This window comes from Falco peregrinus, chromosome 2, assembly GCF_023634155.1.
Source record: "Falco peregrinus isolate bFalPer1 chromosome 2, bFalPer1.pri, whole genome shotgun sequence".
NCBI classification, from domain to species: Eukaryota; Metazoa; Chordata; class Aves; order Falconiformes; family Falconidae; genus Falco; species Falco peregrinus.
Genome location: NC_073722.1, coordinates 115,220,515 through 115,241,835, shown reverse-complemented (window position 1 = coordinate 115,241,835; position 21,321 = coordinate 115,220,515). Strand labels below are relative to the sequence as shown.

The 21,321-nt window shown below is 37.5% G+C and overlaps 1 protein-coding gene across 1 annotated transcript in view; it reads right to left on the bottom strand.

The window, feature by feature from the left end:
• TBCD (tubulin folding cofactor D) overlaps positions 1 to 21,321 on the bottom strand; it is a 129,500-nt gene that overhangs the window by 30,194 nt on the left and 77,985 nt on the right. Inside the window, exons 21-30 of the mRNA XM_055794773.1 lie at positions 20,911 to 21,028; positions 19,357 to 19,417; positions 17,807 to 17,829; positions 10,828 to 10,859; positions 8,634 to 8,696; positions 8,112 to 8,188; positions 5,727 to 5,808; positions 1,850 to 1,968; positions 1,331 to 1,422; positions 307 to 447 (exon numbers count right to left, since the gene is read on the bottom strand). Of these exons, the coding sequence (XP_055650748.1) occupies positions 307 to 447; positions 1,331 to 1,422; positions 1,850 to 1,968; positions 5,727 to 5,808; positions 8,112 to 8,188; positions 8,634 to 8,696; positions 10,828 to 10,859; positions 17,807 to 17,829; positions 19,357 to 19,417; positions 20,911 to 21,028 (808 nt within the window). The remainder of the gene's footprint in view (positions 1 to 306; positions 448 to 1,330; positions 1,423 to 1,849; positions 1,969 to 5,726; positions 5,809 to 8,111; positions 8,189 to 8,633; positions 8,697 to 10,827; positions 10,860 to 17,806; positions 17,830 to 19,356; positions 19,418 to 20,910; positions 21,029 to 21,321) is intronic.

Genomic DNA, 21,321 nt, shown 5'->3' with positions numbered 1-21,321 from the left:
CTTCTTGCAACTCAATAAATTCCTGACGTTCACTAAAAGCAAAGAATGTCATCCACAAAACCAGAATAAGACTGAATTCCAGTTTAAAACACATTAGCCCACACCTTCCTAACTTCTGAGGCGAAGGACAAACCAATTCTTGTCAGTCTTTCCTTTCACTTTCTACTCCTCTTCCCCCAGTGTATTTCTAACTATACTCAAACCTCGGAGCTATCTATTTCTAACAGGTTTTGAAAAGACATCAATTTTTCATTAGACATCAAAACTGACAGCTAAGTTGAAGTCTCAGTTTGTAAGGCATCTTACCATCCTCCAACATCTCCTCGGCTGTCTGTGGTGTAGTCAGTCACACCACTAAGCAGGGTAGCATAAATCTGAGCAATGTTATCTTTGCAGACATATTCTTCCTGGGATCCGTCCCCCTTTACACCGACTGTCTGGCAAACCCTGTAAAAAGAGAAGAAGTAAGGGACACCACAACACTAGCAAGGAGAAACATTAAGATCATAGCTTTGTTCTGCTGCTTAACTGCATTCCCTGGACGTACAGCACTCTTAAACACCTGTAACATCTGCTGCAAACAGTATGGAGATATTTCTGAGCCTACTGTGTTGTATCTGACCTGAGAATTTCCGATCAGCGTTCAGGTTTAAAGGAACACTGGCAAGGCAAAAATCTCCGATAAGCTGTTTGGGTTTATGTCCACAGTAACAAAAAGGAACACACTTGAAGCACCTGTCAGTTTCTGAACTCTCCTTAAAATGAAGCAAGCAAGAAGAGCAAAGGACTAATACAGTGTGCACTGAATTTGATCTTTAACAAACTTCTTTACATTGAAGACATGGGCTTTTTCCACTGTAATGGTTTAAGAGCATACATACTATGATATTACTAACAGTAACTACACTGTGGCATGTCAACACAGAAAATACTCCTTTAGAGTAAAAGTACAATTTCTTTAAACCAATTCAATCTTCTTATTAAGGATGTGGAAAAAACATATTCTTCCTCCTCAATAAAGCTCACTAAATTGCAGCCCATGAGAAAGGCGAAATTTAAAGTATACTCTAGCTAGTCAGTTAATTGATTAAAAAAACCCCACAAACACACCATCAGATTTGTATTACATCCTCACAAGTGAGAAAATCCTCTGAATCAAAGATACATTGAATAATGGAGATACGTACAGTCCCACGCTAAAAATGTGTATGTCACGGTGTAAGTAATTCCAAGAATCACGCTACAAGCCCACAACAGAATGCAGAATGAACAGGTGAAAGCTTCTAGAAAAAGAACTAAAATTAGACAAAAATAAAGACAATAAACATACTTTGCAATTGCTATTAAGGCATCTCTCCTGGATTCTGCAAAGCTCACGTCTGCAGGTGAAATTAAGGTAACTTTTTTCAAACCTTCCAAAACCTGAAAAAATATAAAATTTGAGATACTTAAATCCAGTGCATTATTTATGATAAATACTAAATTTAGATATCATATCAAGATGAGCTCAATCAGGTACGAGAGCGCCAAGCAGGCAACAGTGTTTGGTTTCTCACCGGGACCTGTCAGTATGCCTCACTTTTCCCTTTGGACAAATGTTCCATAGCAAAAGGATAATTCAGTCTCTGGCTTTTCCATTCATTAAACCACTAAAGCAGGAGTAAACTTTAATTATCTGAATCTATGTCAAGCTAAACTCATGATGATTTTCTGCAGTTACCGTTCATTAGAATCCAAACCCCCTTCACAAAGGCCAATTATGATCATTATTATGTCTTTGATTACCATCACAGGTTTCATACAAAATACTGTGTGCCCTCTTCTCATTGCAATGTTCATATTTTCTAACCTGTTGGAGCCTGCCCTTTAGCAGAAACCTTGGAAGGGCCCCAAGAGCTCTTGAAAAGCCACAACGAATCATTTCCTCTGTGTTTTGCAGTTCTGAAACATACTGTGTCACCAGCTCATCTAGAAAAAAATACCATTGCAGAGTGAAAAGCAACTACCACATCACTGTCATTAAATAGTCAGCTAACAAACAAACAAAACAAAAAATCAGGAAAAGATCCCCCAAACAGAGCAGCTAGAAAGTTTTAAAATTCATTAAACTAAAATACAGAACACCTCTGATTTCTTACAGAAAAAAGATAAAAATTTTAAGATGTTCCCTGTTACATGAATGAATTCTTATTTTCTATATACAAAGTCAGATTTTTAGACAGACTAATACTAGTCATTCAGAGAAAAAAGTTCTTAATGTTAAGAAGATATAATGTTTTAAAAATAAAAAAAATAAGTATAAGCACAAATTTCTATGCAAACACAGGGGAACAAGTTCTCTTATATTTACAGGTCATCATTTTCCATAATTAGACAAGTATTCTGCGTTAGGAAAGAGATGTCTCTGGATTTGTGAAGGTCATTCAACATTTTCCCCCCCAGAGTAGTCTCAGTTGAGCTCAGGGTTTAAACACACACAGAGATCATACCTAAGCAATGAGATAATTTCATATTACTTTTTATAGAGAGACAAAAATAATACTGGGCTTTTTGCAGGAGAAAGCTCAAAAGCAGCAGCACTTCAAAGCAGGGATGCTGCGCTCAGAGTCTGTGCAATGCTACACGGCGGGACAGGGACGATGGCCCTCCAAACAGCAGCACAGACAAAAGGCACAAGAATAAACTGAACTGGGCATAGAAAAAGGAGGCTCAACAATGAAGGAAAGCAATGTGAAGAAGAAAGTGAGGAGGAATAAAAAACCAAAAAAGAGAAGTCAGGAATCTATCTGCGTATTTCTGCTGTGATTTTTATCCTAGACTTAACAGACAATCCTTCCTTTACCAGGTTTCTCAGCAACTATATTGAACTGTTCTGCAAAATGCAGAGAAAAACAACGTGCTCCAGAAATGTGCTTCTAAGACCAACCAAGATAGCGGCAGCAAACACGGCTCTGGTTCGAAAAGCAGAAAGGTGGCCTTGTTAATCGCTTTACTGAATATGTACTTTTCAATCCTCAAAGAAAAAGAATCCGAGATTGTAGGAAGATTACATAATTGTGCCATTGCTTACTGTCACCTTAGATTCAAATGATTGAGCAATATTTTCTAGAGGAAGAAAGAATAGTTACCATAAGGAATTACACATTAATCGTAACTCATGAGGTGGTGGTGTTTTGTTTTTTTTAAGTCCCTATGCAATCAGCAGGCCTCAACTAGTTCCTCACATCATGGAACTAGTTCCCTGTCCAAAGGTTAGCAATACCTTCATATAAGCACATCTATTATTCAAAAATTTCCAAACCACTGGAGTGTAAAGTTAGAGTCTGGAGGCCATAGGAAGATGCCGTGCTTGCTTAGACAGCAAGATGATCTTAGACAGCAAGACTACAACAGTGTTCCCTTTGACTGATGTAAACTTAAAATGACATTTTAGCCAAACGACATAGAATTAAGACATGACAATAGAAGAGCAGCTCTTTACTTATAACTACTTCGTAATTATGCTCGCAAGTGTAATGCAAATGTTAATATTCTTCTGAGAGTCTTCAGCCTCATAAAACACAGCCTGTGAGGTGTCTACAACATTAATTCAACACAACCCATCCTGAAAGAATATTAAAAGATAAAGTCATCAAAACCAAACACATTAAGACAGAAAAAACTAAAAGAAAAGGTGGTAACAAACAATCAAGGCAAAAGAAGTTTCAATAAAACTGCAGTCTTATAGGGACAGATTCAGAATGCTGAATCACTTTGATTTGTGTTTTCATTTTAATCTGTTGAGCTATAGTGAAACACCCGTAAAATTCTACCAAAAGCCTTTTTATTTCCTGATCCCCTTCATCATGTTTAGGCCTGCTTTAACTGACTTATCTAATGACCTGCATTGTCACTGAATGTCTTCTGCACCGCAGCTCCCACGCAGACACGCATGTATCAGGCATCATGGGGAGGACTTTTAGTAATGGATTTTAATCCCACAACATACAGAATTTCATGGTCATCAAATACATAGTTTTTACAGACACAAAGATGAAAATACACTTTTTTTTTCTTTTTAAAAGATGCTTGCATGTATAATGGCGCTTTTGTTACAATGTGTGGAAGAGGCTTTAGAGCAGTACAAGGCAAATAAAAGCATCATCAGGACAGAACTGACTAGACTTTTTAGAACAGAAAAATTTCCAACTCACGATTCTATTCTCTAAATCACTCCAGGAAGTCTAATAAAAAAAATGTACTTCTATCTACAAATCTGACCGTAATTATGTCCCCAGACCACCATGGCTACATCACCATGACTCCTTCAAGCACAAGCCAGACTAGAAGTTAACCGAGAATCCAGGAAAAAACAATTAAGCTTCATGGGCATCTATGGCTGCAGCCATCATTGCATGTCCTTCCAGGAGATCCTCTCTCCCTCTTGACACTGACATCTGGCTGAGCTTCCTGGTCCACTTTCATAGAAGTCTGAAACTCCATCCTTACATAGAATGTGATCTATTAACTTTTTAACTCATTTTTAGCTTGCTTTCTTGATTCAGCATTATCTCCTCCTGCCCAAAGTATTCTGTTTTTAGAAAACATTACCTTTTGCTGAGATTATTGGTTTGTTTTTTTTTAATCTGCCTTAGTACCGTATCACATCTTGCCATACTGCCTACAAAAAAAATCAGGCATGCAGTGCCAGCCTGCATGAAGGAAAGCGCTATTTTCAGATTTATTTTTTACAAAAATGCAGAGGTTTAGCAATACAGAAAAGATTTAATAATCAGGATATGCTGCTTTTATATATAAGCCATAGCTTCTTTAGGGCAGGGAATGCATGTTACTAATATATGTGATAGATATCTGGTTAATTCTGGGAACTACCGTAATAGAAATAAATAATAACGTATTCTGTTACCTGATTTAGGAATGATTTAGTAATGGAAAAGAAAAAAAAAAAATCACTATTTTGTTATATATATAAAAATATATATAATATTTAAATCAAAACAAGAACTCAAATGTTTTTCTTAAATTATCTATCTATACAATGCAGTAGTTTGTCTCTGGTGGACACAATATCCTTTGATACTTAAAACAAAGAAAGGTCCAATAAAACCAATATAAAAAAAGATGTTGATTTATATGCCTCTGACAAAAGTTTAAGCCTACTCTTGTACCACTGATCCAAATCCAAATAGATGAGGTTTCATATGTGCATTTACAAGAACTCTTGTGTGTCCTGGCTATTCTTCCTATGCCTATGCAATTCTTCTTCCTTAAAGTCAGCCAAGATCTCTGGCATAGAGTTTATCAAAATATGATGTGAAAATGTCTCATTATGAATTTCATAGTAAGACACAAATAAGACATAAATGCCTCATAATGAATTTCATTAAAATTCAAGATTTGCCATAAACACATATTTTCTTTGCTTCTTTGTTTTACAGTATAGAATAGAAAAGCTATCTCTTTTTCCTACTATTCATTATTATGGTACCTTGCATTCTTTTTTAAATATAAATTTTTAAATTTAGACTGAATTTAGACATTCAGTCTAAAGCAAGCAACCCCTGAGACATCTCCTAGACTTTCAGTTGGTTTTACCATTCTTTCCTGAACCATTTTAAGGTCCTTTAAAATCAGTGACGCTCCTCCCCACTCTACCCAATACCTCCAAAGTGCAAGTTAGGTCCAGCCCAGTATTTTCTGCCTCTGCTGTAAACATGAGTCATTACCCTGTAGAGCTGGATCAGCTTCTCCCTTTTCATTGATGTAATACTCGTTACACAGCGCAGCCAGTGCAGAGACTGCCGACTCCTGTAACAAAGGCAAAACTGTGAACTTGATATATTTTTACGGTCATACTTTATGATAACTGTGCTTAGAATTAAAAGGTTAAGGAAAAAGAGTGGATTTTTAAACAAAAAATATTCCCTTCAGCTACTGACATTTACTTTCTTTTCATTTTTTCCCAATACTGGTTTAAGAACAGTTGAATAGGAAATCTGTGTAAGAAAAAAAATCCAGGAGTTTCTACTCTTATTCCTTCAAAAGTACCAGTAAGCTAAATTAATATTTAAGACATCAATAGTAATGTATCAACTATTCTCAGTTCAGTTGAAAGACCTCCAGGATGACACAGTATTACAAAATACAGAAGCCGTTATTTCATCTTCAATATATTGGTGCCAGATTGATAAGAAATAAACCATTTATCCCCAGAAAGCTACAGGAAGGAAACACAGAAAAAAAAAAAACACAAAATATCCAGTATTACAATCCTGTGCCTCACTGTGTCTCAGTCTTAATTGGTTTAGAAAAGGACCAAAGGTTGTGTATTGCACCTGCACCTCCTCATCTTTAGAGTGGTTTCGGTCACTGCTGCAGAACACAGAACTAATATAGCTGCTATTTCAAAAAGCATGTAACAAGTTTTCCCGTAGAATTTATGGTTAAATTATACTTTTTAGCTAACAATATAATGCTAACCAAAATTATAATAAATTTGAAAGCATACAAAAACTATGCACTGTTCGCTCCATGTTAACAGCAATGATACTCACTAATACTCATGTTCTCTGGGTACAAGAAATCTTAAATGATAACACAGGCATCCTGTACAGCCTATTCATCCCACCCTCAAAGACACCTCAGACTTGTTTTCTATGCAAAATCCAGGACTTGAAAGAAAACCAGTATTCATCTACATAATATTCTACCTACCACGGGCATTATAATAGCAAAATATACAGAATTATCTGTAGGTTGGAAGGGGCATTGAAAGATCACCTAGTCCAATCCCCCTGCAACGAGCACGGACATCTTCAACTAGATCAGGTTGCTCAGATCCTTCACTTTCTAAAAAGAATGGTTTTCACTCTAAATGCATGAAGTTACATGGGCAGAGTATACCGTATGCCGGGAAAAAAGGTTACTTTTTAATGTCTTAAGTATTGCCCTTAAAATTATTTCTCTCTAAAATATATACAGAAACAAGTGAGAACTGATATTTACTAAACATACTTGGCTCAACACTGATTAATATTAACCGAACAAATCACAACTCTCTAAAGTCTATAATTAATTCTTCTAAGTTTGGTTTAGAAGTTCCAGTTATAAAGACATACAAACTCTTTGAAAAAATTGCTAATGCCAAAAGAATATTCCAAGAATTCAAATTTAATCTTTAATTTTCTTCAGTGACTTGGATACATTCTGGTTTACTCTGTCTTCCAAGGAAGACTAAAAGATGAGCGACCAGATATTTGCAATGGCTTTTTATCTTATTTTTAAAACCTAACAAAATGAACACAATAAGTTATATTCAAATAGTCTCTGTGATGGCTATAAGCTCAAACAGGGCATTCAAAAATTGTCTTTATAATTCAGTAGAGCCTTTAAGAGCAGAAGATCAAACTGTCATGGTATTACTCAGGAAAATTAAGGCAAATAACTGGAGACGTTAAGATCATGTACATAAAATATCATGAAACATATCCATCTGGATTTAATATTCAGAATTAAGAGTAGCTCGAGAGCACAGTAAAAGGATTTGCAACAGTGTTTCATGGAAAATTTAAGCACATTGTCCTGAATAACTGTTGATCACAGTGTTCTCACTGTTAACAAAGATCTCAGTACATCAGGCCTGAGAACATCATCCAGACTTTCTTTTTAATTCTCACCAAAGCTCTCTGAAACTACCAAATACCAACATACCTTGTACATACTACAGGTACACCAAAACGGACACAAAACACCGTACCAACGCAACCGTGCAGCCGAAGCCAGGAGCTTCAAGCAACCGCCAGCGACCACTGATGGCCAGCCCAGCGCACCGTCAGTGGCAGCACCTGCCAAGCCCTTGGTCCACATGTAGACACAAGAACAACCTCTGTGACAGCTGGCCAACTATTAATCAAAAAGCTCCATTTGAATTTTGAGGAATTCTCTTTTTTAAAAAAAAAAACAAAACAAAACACAAAAAACTTCTTGATCCAATCTAAGAAACAAACATTTAAGAATCAATTAGATTTCATGGAAAATAATCCACCATCAGAAAGCAAAAATAGTTCTAATTCTGTATTTAATGGGACCACATGAAGGAGGAACTGTTGTACCTTTATATGCTGTCGTGCAGTGCTTGAAACCAGAGGGAGGCTTCTTAGACTGTCGTTTATTAACCACTGCCAGCCACCTGAAACAGTAAGGCACATAAATGGTATTAACTTTTCTTACTTCCTGAACTTCAACATTCTCTGTGTTATTTTTCACAAAGACCCGCAATTATACATATTGATGTATTTCCTTGGTTTTCCAAAATAAACAAGATTGTGATTCTCAATTAGTATAGCTATTCTCATTTGGTTTACAGTTTAAATTCACAGTTTACAGCACAAACACTGTGTCTGGTGATGCTGAAAACTTGACAGGAAAACCCCCCACATTAGGAAACAGCTAAAAACACATCTTCAAAAAACATTGCCATCTGTTGCAGTATTTGTGTATGTTTTTGGTATTTTTTTATTTGTTAGGCCGCCCAATCTCACTCATCTTTCTTCTTTAAAAAGCATCTTTTGTTAATAATTTAGCTTAATGAATAACAACTAAGATAACGGAAAGTTATTTTAAAAATGACATACCGATTATTGGATCTCCTCTAAATGGCATTTTTGATAGCGACAACTTTTCAATTAAAGTGCAGACTGTAAGAAAATAAGTTTGGTAACTGGATAAATAGAAAAAAAATGGGAAATTGCAGCAATTTTGGAGCTATAACCATATCAAGTTACATTAATTTTAAACCAAAGAAAATTCGCGAATAGAAGTCCAAACCGTGAAATTAGAAATTTAAAGGAAGTTACACTTGTGATTCTTACATACAAAAAAAGCTGCTCTGCAGCAACTGTTCTCTGACACGAGTTAGTCCCATCACTTATACAAATCTACTGTCTGGTGGTATGTTTTCCCCCCTCTGCCATTTAAGGTACATATATGTACATACTGGCCACCTTCCTGTTCCTATACCGGTCTGTAAGGGGCTATGTAGCATCACTGATTGTAAACCAGCCTGGAGAAGGACAATGCTACAGCCACTAAAAAACTATTCAAATATATATGAAAGGTTTTCCTACTTCTTATTAGCACTTTTTTGGACCTTCAAGGATTGGCATCTGTTCGCTGCACAGAGCTGAGAGCTATAAAACTGGATGCAGCTTTATTTCCTTTGATACTCAGAATATGAGAAAATGTCAATAATTAAGTCCTTATTATTTGAAATCTATAAACTTAAATTAATTCTATGCTTACGAACCCACTTTCGGAATAGAATTTTTTTTTAGTGTTTCAAGGTTGTTCCGGGGAATAGCAATTAACACAGAAAACACTGCCAACTTTTACTATACAATTGATTGACTGCATTGCTCAAATGAAAACTCAGCACTTCGGGAATACAGGATCCTTCACCTCCTGGTGATCAGTTCAAATAAAACAGATCGGTATACATCCATACTCACTATCTGACTGCTTTAAGAGTGGTGGAGGGCTGGTAGAGAGGAGGGAGAGGACAGAACAAGCTTCTATATAATACCACCTTTTTGTTTTCCTCTCGTCCCACAACTTAATCTTTGAATCTTACTCTGGGCTCTGCACACAGTTCATCATCTTCCTCATTTATAACCAGCTTACTGGGCTCCAAATCCACTCTTGCATTCAGTCCTCACTGTGGTAATGTCACACAATCAGGCTCCCTGTGCTCAAACTCTATTCAATATTGTATGTCAGCTTCTTTGTTCTAATATTTATTCACAGACAAGGTTAAGTACAATTAGTTCCAAGTTCCTTAGTTCTCTACACTTCTTTAAGCTCTGTTGTGGTTGAGACCATCATCTTCATTAGACATGCAGGCAATTTGTGGAACATTTTCAATTCTACTTATTCCACCTACACAGTTGTATCATGCCAAAATACTGTCATTTGTGCTTCTCCAAAACTATGAAATATTCCACTACTTAAAAGCTAAAACATATGACAAAAACCTACCTATTCTTTCAGCGTGCATTATCATGTCACAAGACTTTAAGTTCATTCAAAGACTGCAAAAATCCCCTGCCCCCTGTACCCCTTCTATTTGATCACTCTTCCATCTTGGTACTGAAACACCTTTACCCACTAGGTTTGGATGGCTTCACATCTTCAAAGCCAGAATCTGCTGCGCAGCACTTCCTCCATCCAAACCACGAGCAGAAAACTCAAGTTGGCATCATTTCCTTATCCACCCAGGCTACCAGGACGGACACTTTTTGCTGCAATGCCCTTCCTTTTTACAGTGGTTCCATATATAACAATCTTCAAAATCCATGTGAACAACCCATCAACTTTCCTGTGATACCACCCGTTCCACAAGCTGTTGTTTATACGGTCTTTACTCTTCACCTTTGCACACACATGTATTGCTGTAAAATCATCAGTTACGTGACCGCATCTGTCTCAGTGGACTGCTCACATGTCTTCTGGAGAGGAATCAGAGTAAATCAATGAAAGAAGCTAATTCAATCCTGAAGCAAATTCATTGCGTGCCACAACAGGAGAGAATGTGTGACATCAACCCTAGAACTATCGCCAACTCTTACACAGCGTTATTCACAAGTGTGCTGACAACCGATGTTCTGGTGTAGCCATCTTCTGATAGGCCTCCAAACTATGTATGTTTTTAATTACTGTGCATACTTTATTTATGCATTCAACACAATATCTGCAAAACAAACTGGAAAAAAGTAAAGGGGAGAATTCATTACTGCATATTTTCTGCTTTCACACCACAGTGGTGATACTTACCAGCTGGTCTCATCAGTTCTCCACCTAAACCCCTGTAAAGCAGAAACAGAGCCTCAGCAAATAACCCACCACGAGCAGTGCCAGCACACTGCCTAGCGAGAAAAACAAAAATCTCAAAACCATTTCAGGATGAAAGCAGATCACAAAATACCTGCAGTTTTGTATTTGACCAACTCTGAACTACTTCTTTTTAAATCAGCTGTTGTCTTGACTTCAGCATGATTTATACAAAACCTTCCGGAATATTTAACATTCTTCTTGGAGAAACATGGTCCCAGTCTTTTTAATTTTTAATGTGAATAATAGAAGACTGTCAAGTTCATTCTGCTTTTCACTTGCTTCAGAAGCATTCCAAACCTGTGGGACTTGCCACAGGACTTTTCAGTCATACAGCCTCTACGAGCTTCTGACTTCCATGACTGAAAAGCAATTACATGCAATTTTTTAACAAAATCTTCACCTCTGGAATATTCAATAGAAACTTCACTTACCAGTTTCCATTTTCATAAATGCTAACTGGTTTACTTTCCTGGCAAGGTTCCCCCTCCCTCCCCACTAAAGCCCCTTCCCAGGTCGTTTTGCATTCATCACCACAAACGAGGGGGTAAAAACTTCCAACGCAGCAGAAAAGGAGAGAGAGAAATGACACAAGATGTTTCGGACCCTCCTGAAGTAAGAGCATATAACGTAAGGATGGTCTCACCAGCTGGGACCTCAGGCTCAGCCAGCCCAGCTGCCCTGTCCGAACACCAGCCTGGCCACCGGCAGCACCAGGAAGGGACAGTCTGAACTGGGCAGAAAGTGGGGAGAAGCGGGAGCACCCTGACGATGGCAGGGCCTGTCTCCAGTCTTCAGCATCTCATGTCTCTGTCAGAGGGACATCTCCTCACTGCGCTCGGCAATGCCTGCTGGTTACGTGGATATCCCCAAGGTGCCCTCAGCGCTGCTGAGGGTGTTCTGCTCTGTGTCACCCTCCATGGCTTAATTTTTCCATTTTATGAACCTTTGACCCCTGCCCTTCCTTTGGATATTTCCTCCCTCGACTCCTTATTCTTGTCTCCCCTTCACTCCTGCAGTATTTCCTCCCTGAGGTGTGCCAAACCCTTAATCACCTGTTTGTATGACCACGCTCTGGCAGAAACTCTCAGCAAGCAGGAGGAACAACAAAGGCTTTTCTGTTTATTTGCTTGGGTTTCTTTTTTTTTTCTTCTTTTAAACCTTTTCTTCCCTCCTCTCCTCCTCTCTCCCCACAATAAAATTAGTAGCTATGCTCAGAAGGCAAACCTAGCAACCCTAACAACCCTTAGAACTTTGTTCTCCAACTTACCCTTTTATATGAGCTTCAAAAGCCTAAACATTTTAAACAAGTTTTTCCATCCCATACAAGTAGATGCCTCCTGTAACACGACTGGGTTTTTGACTGCTCAACATTTTCATTGGATTTTCAGGGAACGCAGAGACATCAGCTCCAGAATATTCTCATTTGCCATAGATCAGTCTTCCTTTAATTGGGAAACTTGCTTTTGACAATCAATATATAAAGCTAATGCAATAATCTACAACTCAGTTTATCACTAAAGCAAGCAAGCACAGATTCCACATCTCCATGCTGATAAGGTCTTTGTGTTATCTACCCCACCTTCCTGCCACATTGTCTGCTCTCCAGCTTCTAAAAAATTTAAATTAGAAAACAAAGAAATGATGCAAGGAGTCGAGACAGTGGCAAAAATAGAATGACACGGTGAGGCTCCTTCCTCTTCAACATTTCTTTTCCCTTCATTTTGTCCTCACCCATTCCTTGCCTTTTGTCTGTTGTCTTACTGCAAATGAGTATAAAATAATGATCCTGTAAATTTGTTTGGTGTGCAACACAGTCTGCTGATGCAAGGATTCAGATACAGACTTCTGTTCAAACTACAAAGCAAGAACTGAGTCATAAAGGCTGCTCTTCTCCACTTCTTCACACTGCCAATAAGGAAGTCAGGCCACTTAGAGCTACTCTTACATTAATAATCTGACAGCTCTCCCTTCCTCTGGCATTACATCAGCTCAATTTAATTTCAGAGTTTAGAGCTCCACTGAGGATTACTGTCCCTGTGCAAGAATGAAGAATGGTGACAGTGATTTGCATAGTCAGATTTCCACGTAATGCAGAAACTATAATCAAATTATCTTTGAAGGCACTGCAACACCACATGCTCTTCTCTGCAGAACTTTTCAAGTTAGTTCTTTGCCTAGACATCACTGTGTCCATCAAGGTATCCAAATTTTTTTCTCCTTTCCACAGCTCATACATATTTCAGTTGTAAGAACTGATAATTCTATCATAATTCTAGATCTTTCCTCAGTCACTGTTTAGTTTGTCAAACACGATGTGCATCTTTCTATTAACTTTATCTCGCTCTACAGTATTTCACTAAATTAAAAAGATACGGATCTACCTAATTCAGAGATTCTGAATTCTGCTGCACAGTCAGTATTCTCCCTTTTTGCTTCTAAAGACACATCCACAAGTTGAATCACATTATATGTACCTGTTTCAAGGTTTAATTATTAACTCAGTTTGTAACTTGACCGATGCAGTGCCCAAGTCCCATGACCTCCTAAGCATTCCTGCCTATGTGCAGCTCTACAGCAATGCTTCCCTCCTAGAAACACCTGAGGATGAGTCACAATTTATTTGTGGAAAATACAATCAAAATAGATAATCCCTTTTAGAACTGATGAATTAAGATTACTGACCTAAGAAATCTGGTATCTATCTTAAAATTGCATAGGCCTGGATCAGAACCAACAGCAGTGCTGTTTGCACTGCATATAGAACTTCAAGGTACTTTTGTGGAATTTATATTTTTTAATTATTTAAAACCTGGGTTTTGTGAGAAGTTCAGTGTTCGTCTTTAAGATCATAAAAATAATAGCAACTGAAGCTATTTATAAATTAATAGCATATACATTTTCATAAACATCTAAATCTGAAATTAAAACTACTGGAATAGCTGAAGAGATTCAATTGCAAATGCTGGATTTCCAGGAAGCTAAGAACACCTGCTGAAGAAGTATTTTCACGTCCACATGAATAGTAACCAATTGTTTTCCATGGGAACTCTTTGTCCTCAGTAAAACTTGAGGTATCGTAAAAGGTCCAGGCTGTATACTTCTGGGCTTTGGAAGTACCAAGTGGCTCTATCGCAAGGTACACAGAGGAGGAAAGAGCTACCTTTGAGCACAGACAAAAAACCTGTGTATTTAACAAAGCCTTTGTGGTCATCCCTTTAAGATGCAGAGAATGAACTATAAGCTGACAAACACCTATTTTTAGGTTACTGTAAATTCACGTGCTGACCCTACACTGTTTGTATCGTATACTACCACCAGAAGACTCCAGGTGAAATCCTGCTCTATGGAACTAAGAGTTTGCCCAGTGACTTCAGTTCGTAGCAAAAGAATTTCACCTTGTAACTCTTCACAACACAGTATAGCATGATCTCCTGGAACCATCATGTGGCTGGACGCAAAAAAATTGGAACAATTGTTAAGGTGAGCTTTGTTGCAAGGCTGGCATTATTTGCTGATTAAGTTAATAGGCCTAAAAAACTCTTTTATGGAGGTGACTGCCAAGAAACACATTTGCCCTGAAACCATCAAGATTAGTTGCGACCTTAAAGGTCTTTGAAATGAGATGAGTTTCTCTTTGACCTAGCACCTGTCAACAGCCACCGGCTACCTTACTCTTCTGGAAACGCTGCAATGCAGGAGATGACAGTCGAACTTGCACTGGCTACTGTTCTAAAAACCAACAGTTGCTCGTCTCGCGTAGCTGGGCGTGTGATACCCACAGCCCGTCCCTTCACATGTGACAAGAGCAGCTCAGAGCAAACCCCGGCATACGGCACCCTGCGCTGAGCGCGTCACCCAGTGTAGCAGTCGCTAGCACACACCGTGCCAATGTCACAGCCAGCTCCGAGGGGCACCCCCGAGGCCAAATAAACACAACATTTGCCGAAATACAGAGGTAGAGTGCAATTGCCTGGAGGAAGCCCAGCACACTCATCTGCAGCGCTTCCGTATCCATCCCTCATTATCTCGTGACCCAGCTCTGTGTATTGAGACCTACATTATCAGACTCAGAACCGGCTACAAGAAAGGAGATAAAAAATAATTCTGAACACCTATTCAGCTGAATATTAAGTCAAGAACCTTGTATCAGATGATGCCTTTTTAAAGAATCTTAACAGAACTATTAAAAATATTTTTTCTTGACAACTTTTCGTACTGAGAACTAGCACAAGGTCTTAGATGCACTACAGAAATGTACCTGCTACAAAAAAAAAAAAAAAAAAAAAAAAAAAAAAAAAAAAAAGATACTAACTGTGCTGGTTCAGTGGAAGCATAATACAAATCGGGCTGATCATTAACACCACGTTTAAAGTGGCAGGCTGACTTCCAGTCCCAAACTAAGACAGCTTAAGGCAACAGATGCCACAAGTTTTTGTCTTGGGTTTTTATATACAGAAGTCATGTTTAAAGCAAAGAAAATATAGCTCAATTTTTAGAACTCTAGAACCCGTATAGCACAAAAGAGGCACAATGGAGGAATACTCTAAGTGGCATGGTTTGCATAGGACTTGCTCTAACTAGTGCCCATTTAATACAGAAAATCAGGCTCACTGCGCAATGCTCACCTGGAAGTGCACATGCAAATGCTCAAACCAACTAGCTCCTCAAGACAAACTGGTGCATCAAATGTGTCAGAATCCAGACTAATGGAAGGAAGTACATACTGATGTGCCTGGACTTGCATTCCCCTTTTTCGGCGTGCTATGGTAAACCCGGTAAAGGACTTACACACAGGAAGACAGAAAGATACTTGCATTTTTAAAAAAAATGTTATTACAGTAGAGGACAGGATTTTCTCAATTAGAACAAACAAATTTGATTGCTTCAAGCATAGTCAAAATTGAGAGACTGTGCAGTATAGCTCAAAACTTGGACTGTGTCCTGTCTGAAGGATAATTCATGGCCATCATTCAAACTCAGGTTAAAAAGATTACAAGAGCTGCTAAATAAAGTAAGATGGCGAGTTATATGAAGGTCTCCATTACAGCATTTTGGCTTCATCTTTTTTTACTTGAGGTACTTATGGATTCAATGGAATCCTAGAGCATTAGACAATCAAGAAACCCAGGACACATTTTCCAACTTAAATTTTATAAATTACAACTCTTAAAAGGGGGGAAAAAAAGCATTGCAGCATTTTCACACTTCCTTTTCCTTTCTCACAGGCCAACACAATGTCTGAAAGAAGCTCGACCAAAGCACTAAAATCCATGTGACCCACAAAAAGACAGCTACTTTGTTGCCAGAAGTGAAAGCAAAATATCTAATAAACAGTTGAGACATGTGGCCTGATGCTTTTTGTTAATGCAGTCTGAAAACTAGTAACACAAATAAAACACACAGGTTTTCAACATTCCTACAAGATGTTGTTACACCGAAAATTCCCGGTAGCAATTTCTCAAATGGAAATCTTTGGAATATTATGTGCAATAATTACTCATCATGAAACAAGTTTGGCTTGTTTCACTAAATGCTTGCCCAGCAATACTCAAATTGCTGGTTTGTTTTTATAACCTAGTTTATTTTTCTTGTCCTATTTTAAAATGTTTCATGCATACCAATATTTTAAAATATGGATTATATTAGACAGCTCTGTCTCAGCCTAAGTATTAGAGTAAACAGTAGTGAATCAATTGTGCTTGGAGTTGAATTACAAGTCTTATCTAGAATGAAAACATTTCTGTAGGCATCTTATAAATACCATTAAGTGCAAGAAGTGCACATTATGACAAAAACAAATTACACCCAAGCTCCACCCTGACATTAAAGAATTTATGGGAGCCAAGAGAGCCACCCACAAAGACACTAATATACAGTATCAGCATTAGAACCATCCACCAGTACAAGCTACCTTTGGAATGGAAGTTTCATATCAGTATGTACAACCCTCAAAAAGTAAATTTCAACATTTTTTCACATAGTTTCAGGATACAAAAACTTACATAGAAATTCTTTGAACTGCCATTAATTACACAAAAACTACTAATATTTACTGTTTTCAGAACTATTTTTAGTTCAAAGAAGTGAACTAAACCACTCAAAAGCTCAAAGAATTTGTCAGTTAAAGCAGAAAAAGACCCTCACTCACACATACAATCATTAGGGAATACAAGTCAATCGTTATGTTTTGATTTCCTGAAATTTAGGAAGAACCTCTTAACTCATATACCAGTTTTAATTCACATTTACTTAACAGTTACTTAGGCAAATTGTTTTTACTTCCTGGAAGCTTCAATAAATAGGAAATTAAAACCAACTCAGTGAAAACTCATTTACATTTTCTTTGGCGCCAAGGGTTGAAAAATCGCATTGAGCCTTTCGTAATCCTCCTGGCCTACTCATTACACAGGATGAAGAAAGTAATTCTAGAATTTAGATAGAAGCTCCTTTAAAAAATAAATAAATTTTGGACTCATTAACTTATTAAAGGTCATTTCTATAGACCTGTTTGAACCACGCAAGTACTACAGTAGAGATGAATAATGGGAAAGAAATCCATTACACACTGCTGAAGCCACGGATTAGCAAGCACATTCTGTTCCACATTCTTTCCTTTAACTGTCTCTATCACAATACCGAGACCAGTACTTACCACTTTCTCGTTAACCTGACCTGCCTGTGCGTCGTGCCCTCCAGACACCACAACCACTACAGAACGGCACCAGCCTCTGCAACAGGCAGGCAAAGCCGAAGGAACGCACGTGCTTGCATCTGGGGGAACCGTGAGGGACCGGCAGTCCATAGCAGCTGCAACTAACTTGTGCAAACCAAAAATCCCACCAAGACCCTACTGTTCACATTACCTCTAATTGATAATTTCCAATACAAAAAATTATAATTTTTGCATCCATTTTCTCACCTGTACAACTGACGACTGCAAAGCTGGGGGGGGAGGAAGCAAAAAACATTCATGTTAGCAGAGTTTCATGCAAGTGTTTCCATTTTCCCTCCCTGTATCCAACATCTACACACTGTGAGCTAGGCAACACCGGATTATTTTATCAATAAAATTCAAAAGGTAAATCTTTACAAGAAAAGCTCTCTACATCCATATGAATTTTGTATTCAAAAGAAAATCAATTTAACACATCCATAAATTCTCTTAATTCCAAATCCTAGCTGCTCCTGCACATACCCTGGAAGCTAGTTTGGCTTTTTAAAATACATTTACTTTCCACAGCTGGCCCTTTTTAAAATGATGATATACTGCATTGTCTGAAAACAACTTTGTTAGCTACAGATTAAACAGAAAAAAACTTGCACAAAAGTTCAAATGTGACTGAAAAAGTATTATCTCATTTTAAATTATAGGCCATCTTAAAAAAACTGTATCAAAGGTTATCAAATTTCTATGTAGTAAAAACACCAAACCCCCCAAACCCCCAGATTTTTAAAAAAGAGTTTACACCAAATTTGCAGATTATTTATAACAACAGACAACAGCAGAAACTGGAAAGTATCACAGCAAAATAAGGCCACTGTAACAGTACAGCTACTGCTGAGGAAGCTTTCAGGCATTTTAGCATAGGAAAACTGAAGGAGAGAGAGATGCTTTTTCAACCTGTGGCGGAAGGTTTCACCTATGCACAGAATTGAGCAAGCACCTACATACTTTAAAGCGTAACGGCTAAATAGTGAAGCCTGACAGCTTTAGCACATCAGAACTGGGACTAAAAGCCACTACAGATACTGCAGAAAACCAGGAGGAGCCTGAACGCTGGAGTACTGTCTGTTCCATAAGGGAAAGAAATAGGAGCCAAAAGAAAAAAAAAAAAAACAAAGAACGCAGGATGACTTAAAATTAAAGGGACAAGTCAGGCAAAATTATCTCCACAGAAGCACTTGAAACTGCTATGAGCAGGACAAAGACTTCATTTGTCATAAGGAGAAATAAAGACAATGGATCAGATGAAATACAGAATATGATTTTCAAGATCTATAAACTGGTAAATTACGGATGCGAGGATTTAGCAACAAAATCCCAATAAAGTAAAATATAAAAAAAAGAATGGAATCACTAGATCTCTCGAGCATGGTCACATTAAGGCAATAGCCATACATCTATCTGCAAGGCCAGTCAGTATGTACAGAAAGGGAGAAGAAACTGAAGGCGAAAGGAAGACAAAGCAAAACCACACGCAGTATTTCAGAAGTGTAACTGACAGCAGCAGAGAAAGTGGCTTAGCCATGAAGCTGGCAGAACACAAAGGGACCAAATACAAAATTATATTGGAGTAAGACACGTGGGCAAGGCTATCAGGCAGTCTGGAATGCATCTCCGAATTTGTATTTGTGAGATTGTTTACTTTTGGCAAAGGGAAGAGGAAGGTGGAGAACAGCTGTCTTAATTGTTTGTTTAAAATAATACAACATTCCAGGTAAAAATATACATTTATACTTGATACAAACCTCTTGATGGATTTGCTTAAGTCCCTCCAATGACTTTTCATTGAAATAGTATGTTACAGATCTGCAAAGGTATACAAAATGTTTAAGACTGGTTTCCTAATTTTGCTATAATTTTTCTTCTGACTTCATTGTACTTGCAAACAGAAAAACAATCATTTGGTTTCCAAATTATGCTCAACATAAACATGCAATATTTAATTCTAAATAGTTCAGCAAACATAATAACATAAGTTCTTTCCTTATCATGTAGCAAGCTCATTCTTAAAGGACTCTAAAAATTTAGTGTCACTTACTAACAGCATTATAACCAGTAATATACCAAATACACTTCTCAGCTCAGTTGTATTTCTGGACTCCAACATTTCTGCAATTTTTCCACTAATTTCAAATATTTCCTACTCCTAAAAACGCTCTGCCTCTTTTTCTCTAGCTTTCCAACTTACTTGAAAAAGGAAATCTAAGATTAACACAAATTCTTTTAATAGACACTATTGGTAAATACAATTCTTGTTTGTCAATAATTAAAGCGATAAAAATCAGTGCACACTTTGGTATCTATTATTTTAATTCATCTCCGTATATTCAGCTTGTACAAACAATGACAACATCAGATTTGTTAGATGTCACCGCTTTAGATACCTTTGTATGACTGCATCAGAATGTTCTCAGAAGTAAAATAAAAAAGATTAACCAGAGAGTAATTATCCAACTTTTAGACAAAAATTACCCTGAAAGTCTGTCTGTTTCCTTACAATACCTTTCTTCAAGGTACACGTATCTATGACTCCTGCAGAACTGTATTTATTTTCAGTGAAGTTTGCACACTGGAGCCTTACTTTCCACTGCCTCGATCTTAAACAGCTGCTCATTCCAATTTAAGTCATGCTAGTATAAAATTCTACTGCTAACACAACTTTCAAATTGCAGTTTTTGCAATAAAGGTTTTCAACCATTTTTCACATGTGATTCTTGTGAAAGAAAGTTGAATGACTCATTTCTTTAATCACAACATCAAAGCAAAGACATCTCCAAATAATTCTGCCAACTACTCTGGCTACATCTCCTATATGTAGTATGTGTTTGTGTACACACACATACACCCATATGTATCTCTCTCTCTCTCCCTATGTATACATACACGCACACACACATATATATCTGGACCAGCATTCAGCAGCAACAATTAAATCAGTCCAACTCAACAAGCTGCTTGAGGAGGTACTTCTCTAACACTGAAGATAAAAGACTGTCCCCCTCACCAGGAAGACAGCATACTTAATTGGGAAAGGGGGGTTAATCTATATTTAAATGGTAACTTTGAACTCTTTCAAGTAAGGCAGCAAACGATCTCACTTTCCTGATGATGAATTCAGACTAAAGTTTATAGCATCATTGAATAAAACGTGAAGGTTTGGCATGACTGATCAAAACAAACAAAAATTCAATGGAAAAGAAGTTCAATAAGATGGAGAGTTCCATAATTATACTCAGGAAGCTTTCAATAGACGAGACTTGAAAGGAAAATTTATAGTCAAGATAATCTTGCATTTATACCTGTTATTCTCTTCTGCTAATTTACACAGTGCATGGGTGATCTCAGCGCAGGCAAGAATTGCCCCATGGCGTGTATGCAGATCTGTGCCCACTGATAAAGGCAGAAGTCTTGGCAACACTGAAAGAGATCAAATAATTATTATTTTTTAAAAAAAATCAAAGCATAGTGACAGATCATAGTTCTAAATGTAATGACGTCTGCCTAGAAATAATACGGGAAAACCATTTCTGCGAAGTTAGGCCAATATATCCTGTCCATTATATGAAAACCAAGTTTTAAAAATATAAGTAAATACTGACAAAGCATACTAAACCACAACAAGACATTTTGTCCGCTCAACTACCTCCCTGTTTGACGTAAATAAAGTAACATACTTGCTGTTAGGCACTGGGCTGGCTGAGCGGTAAGGG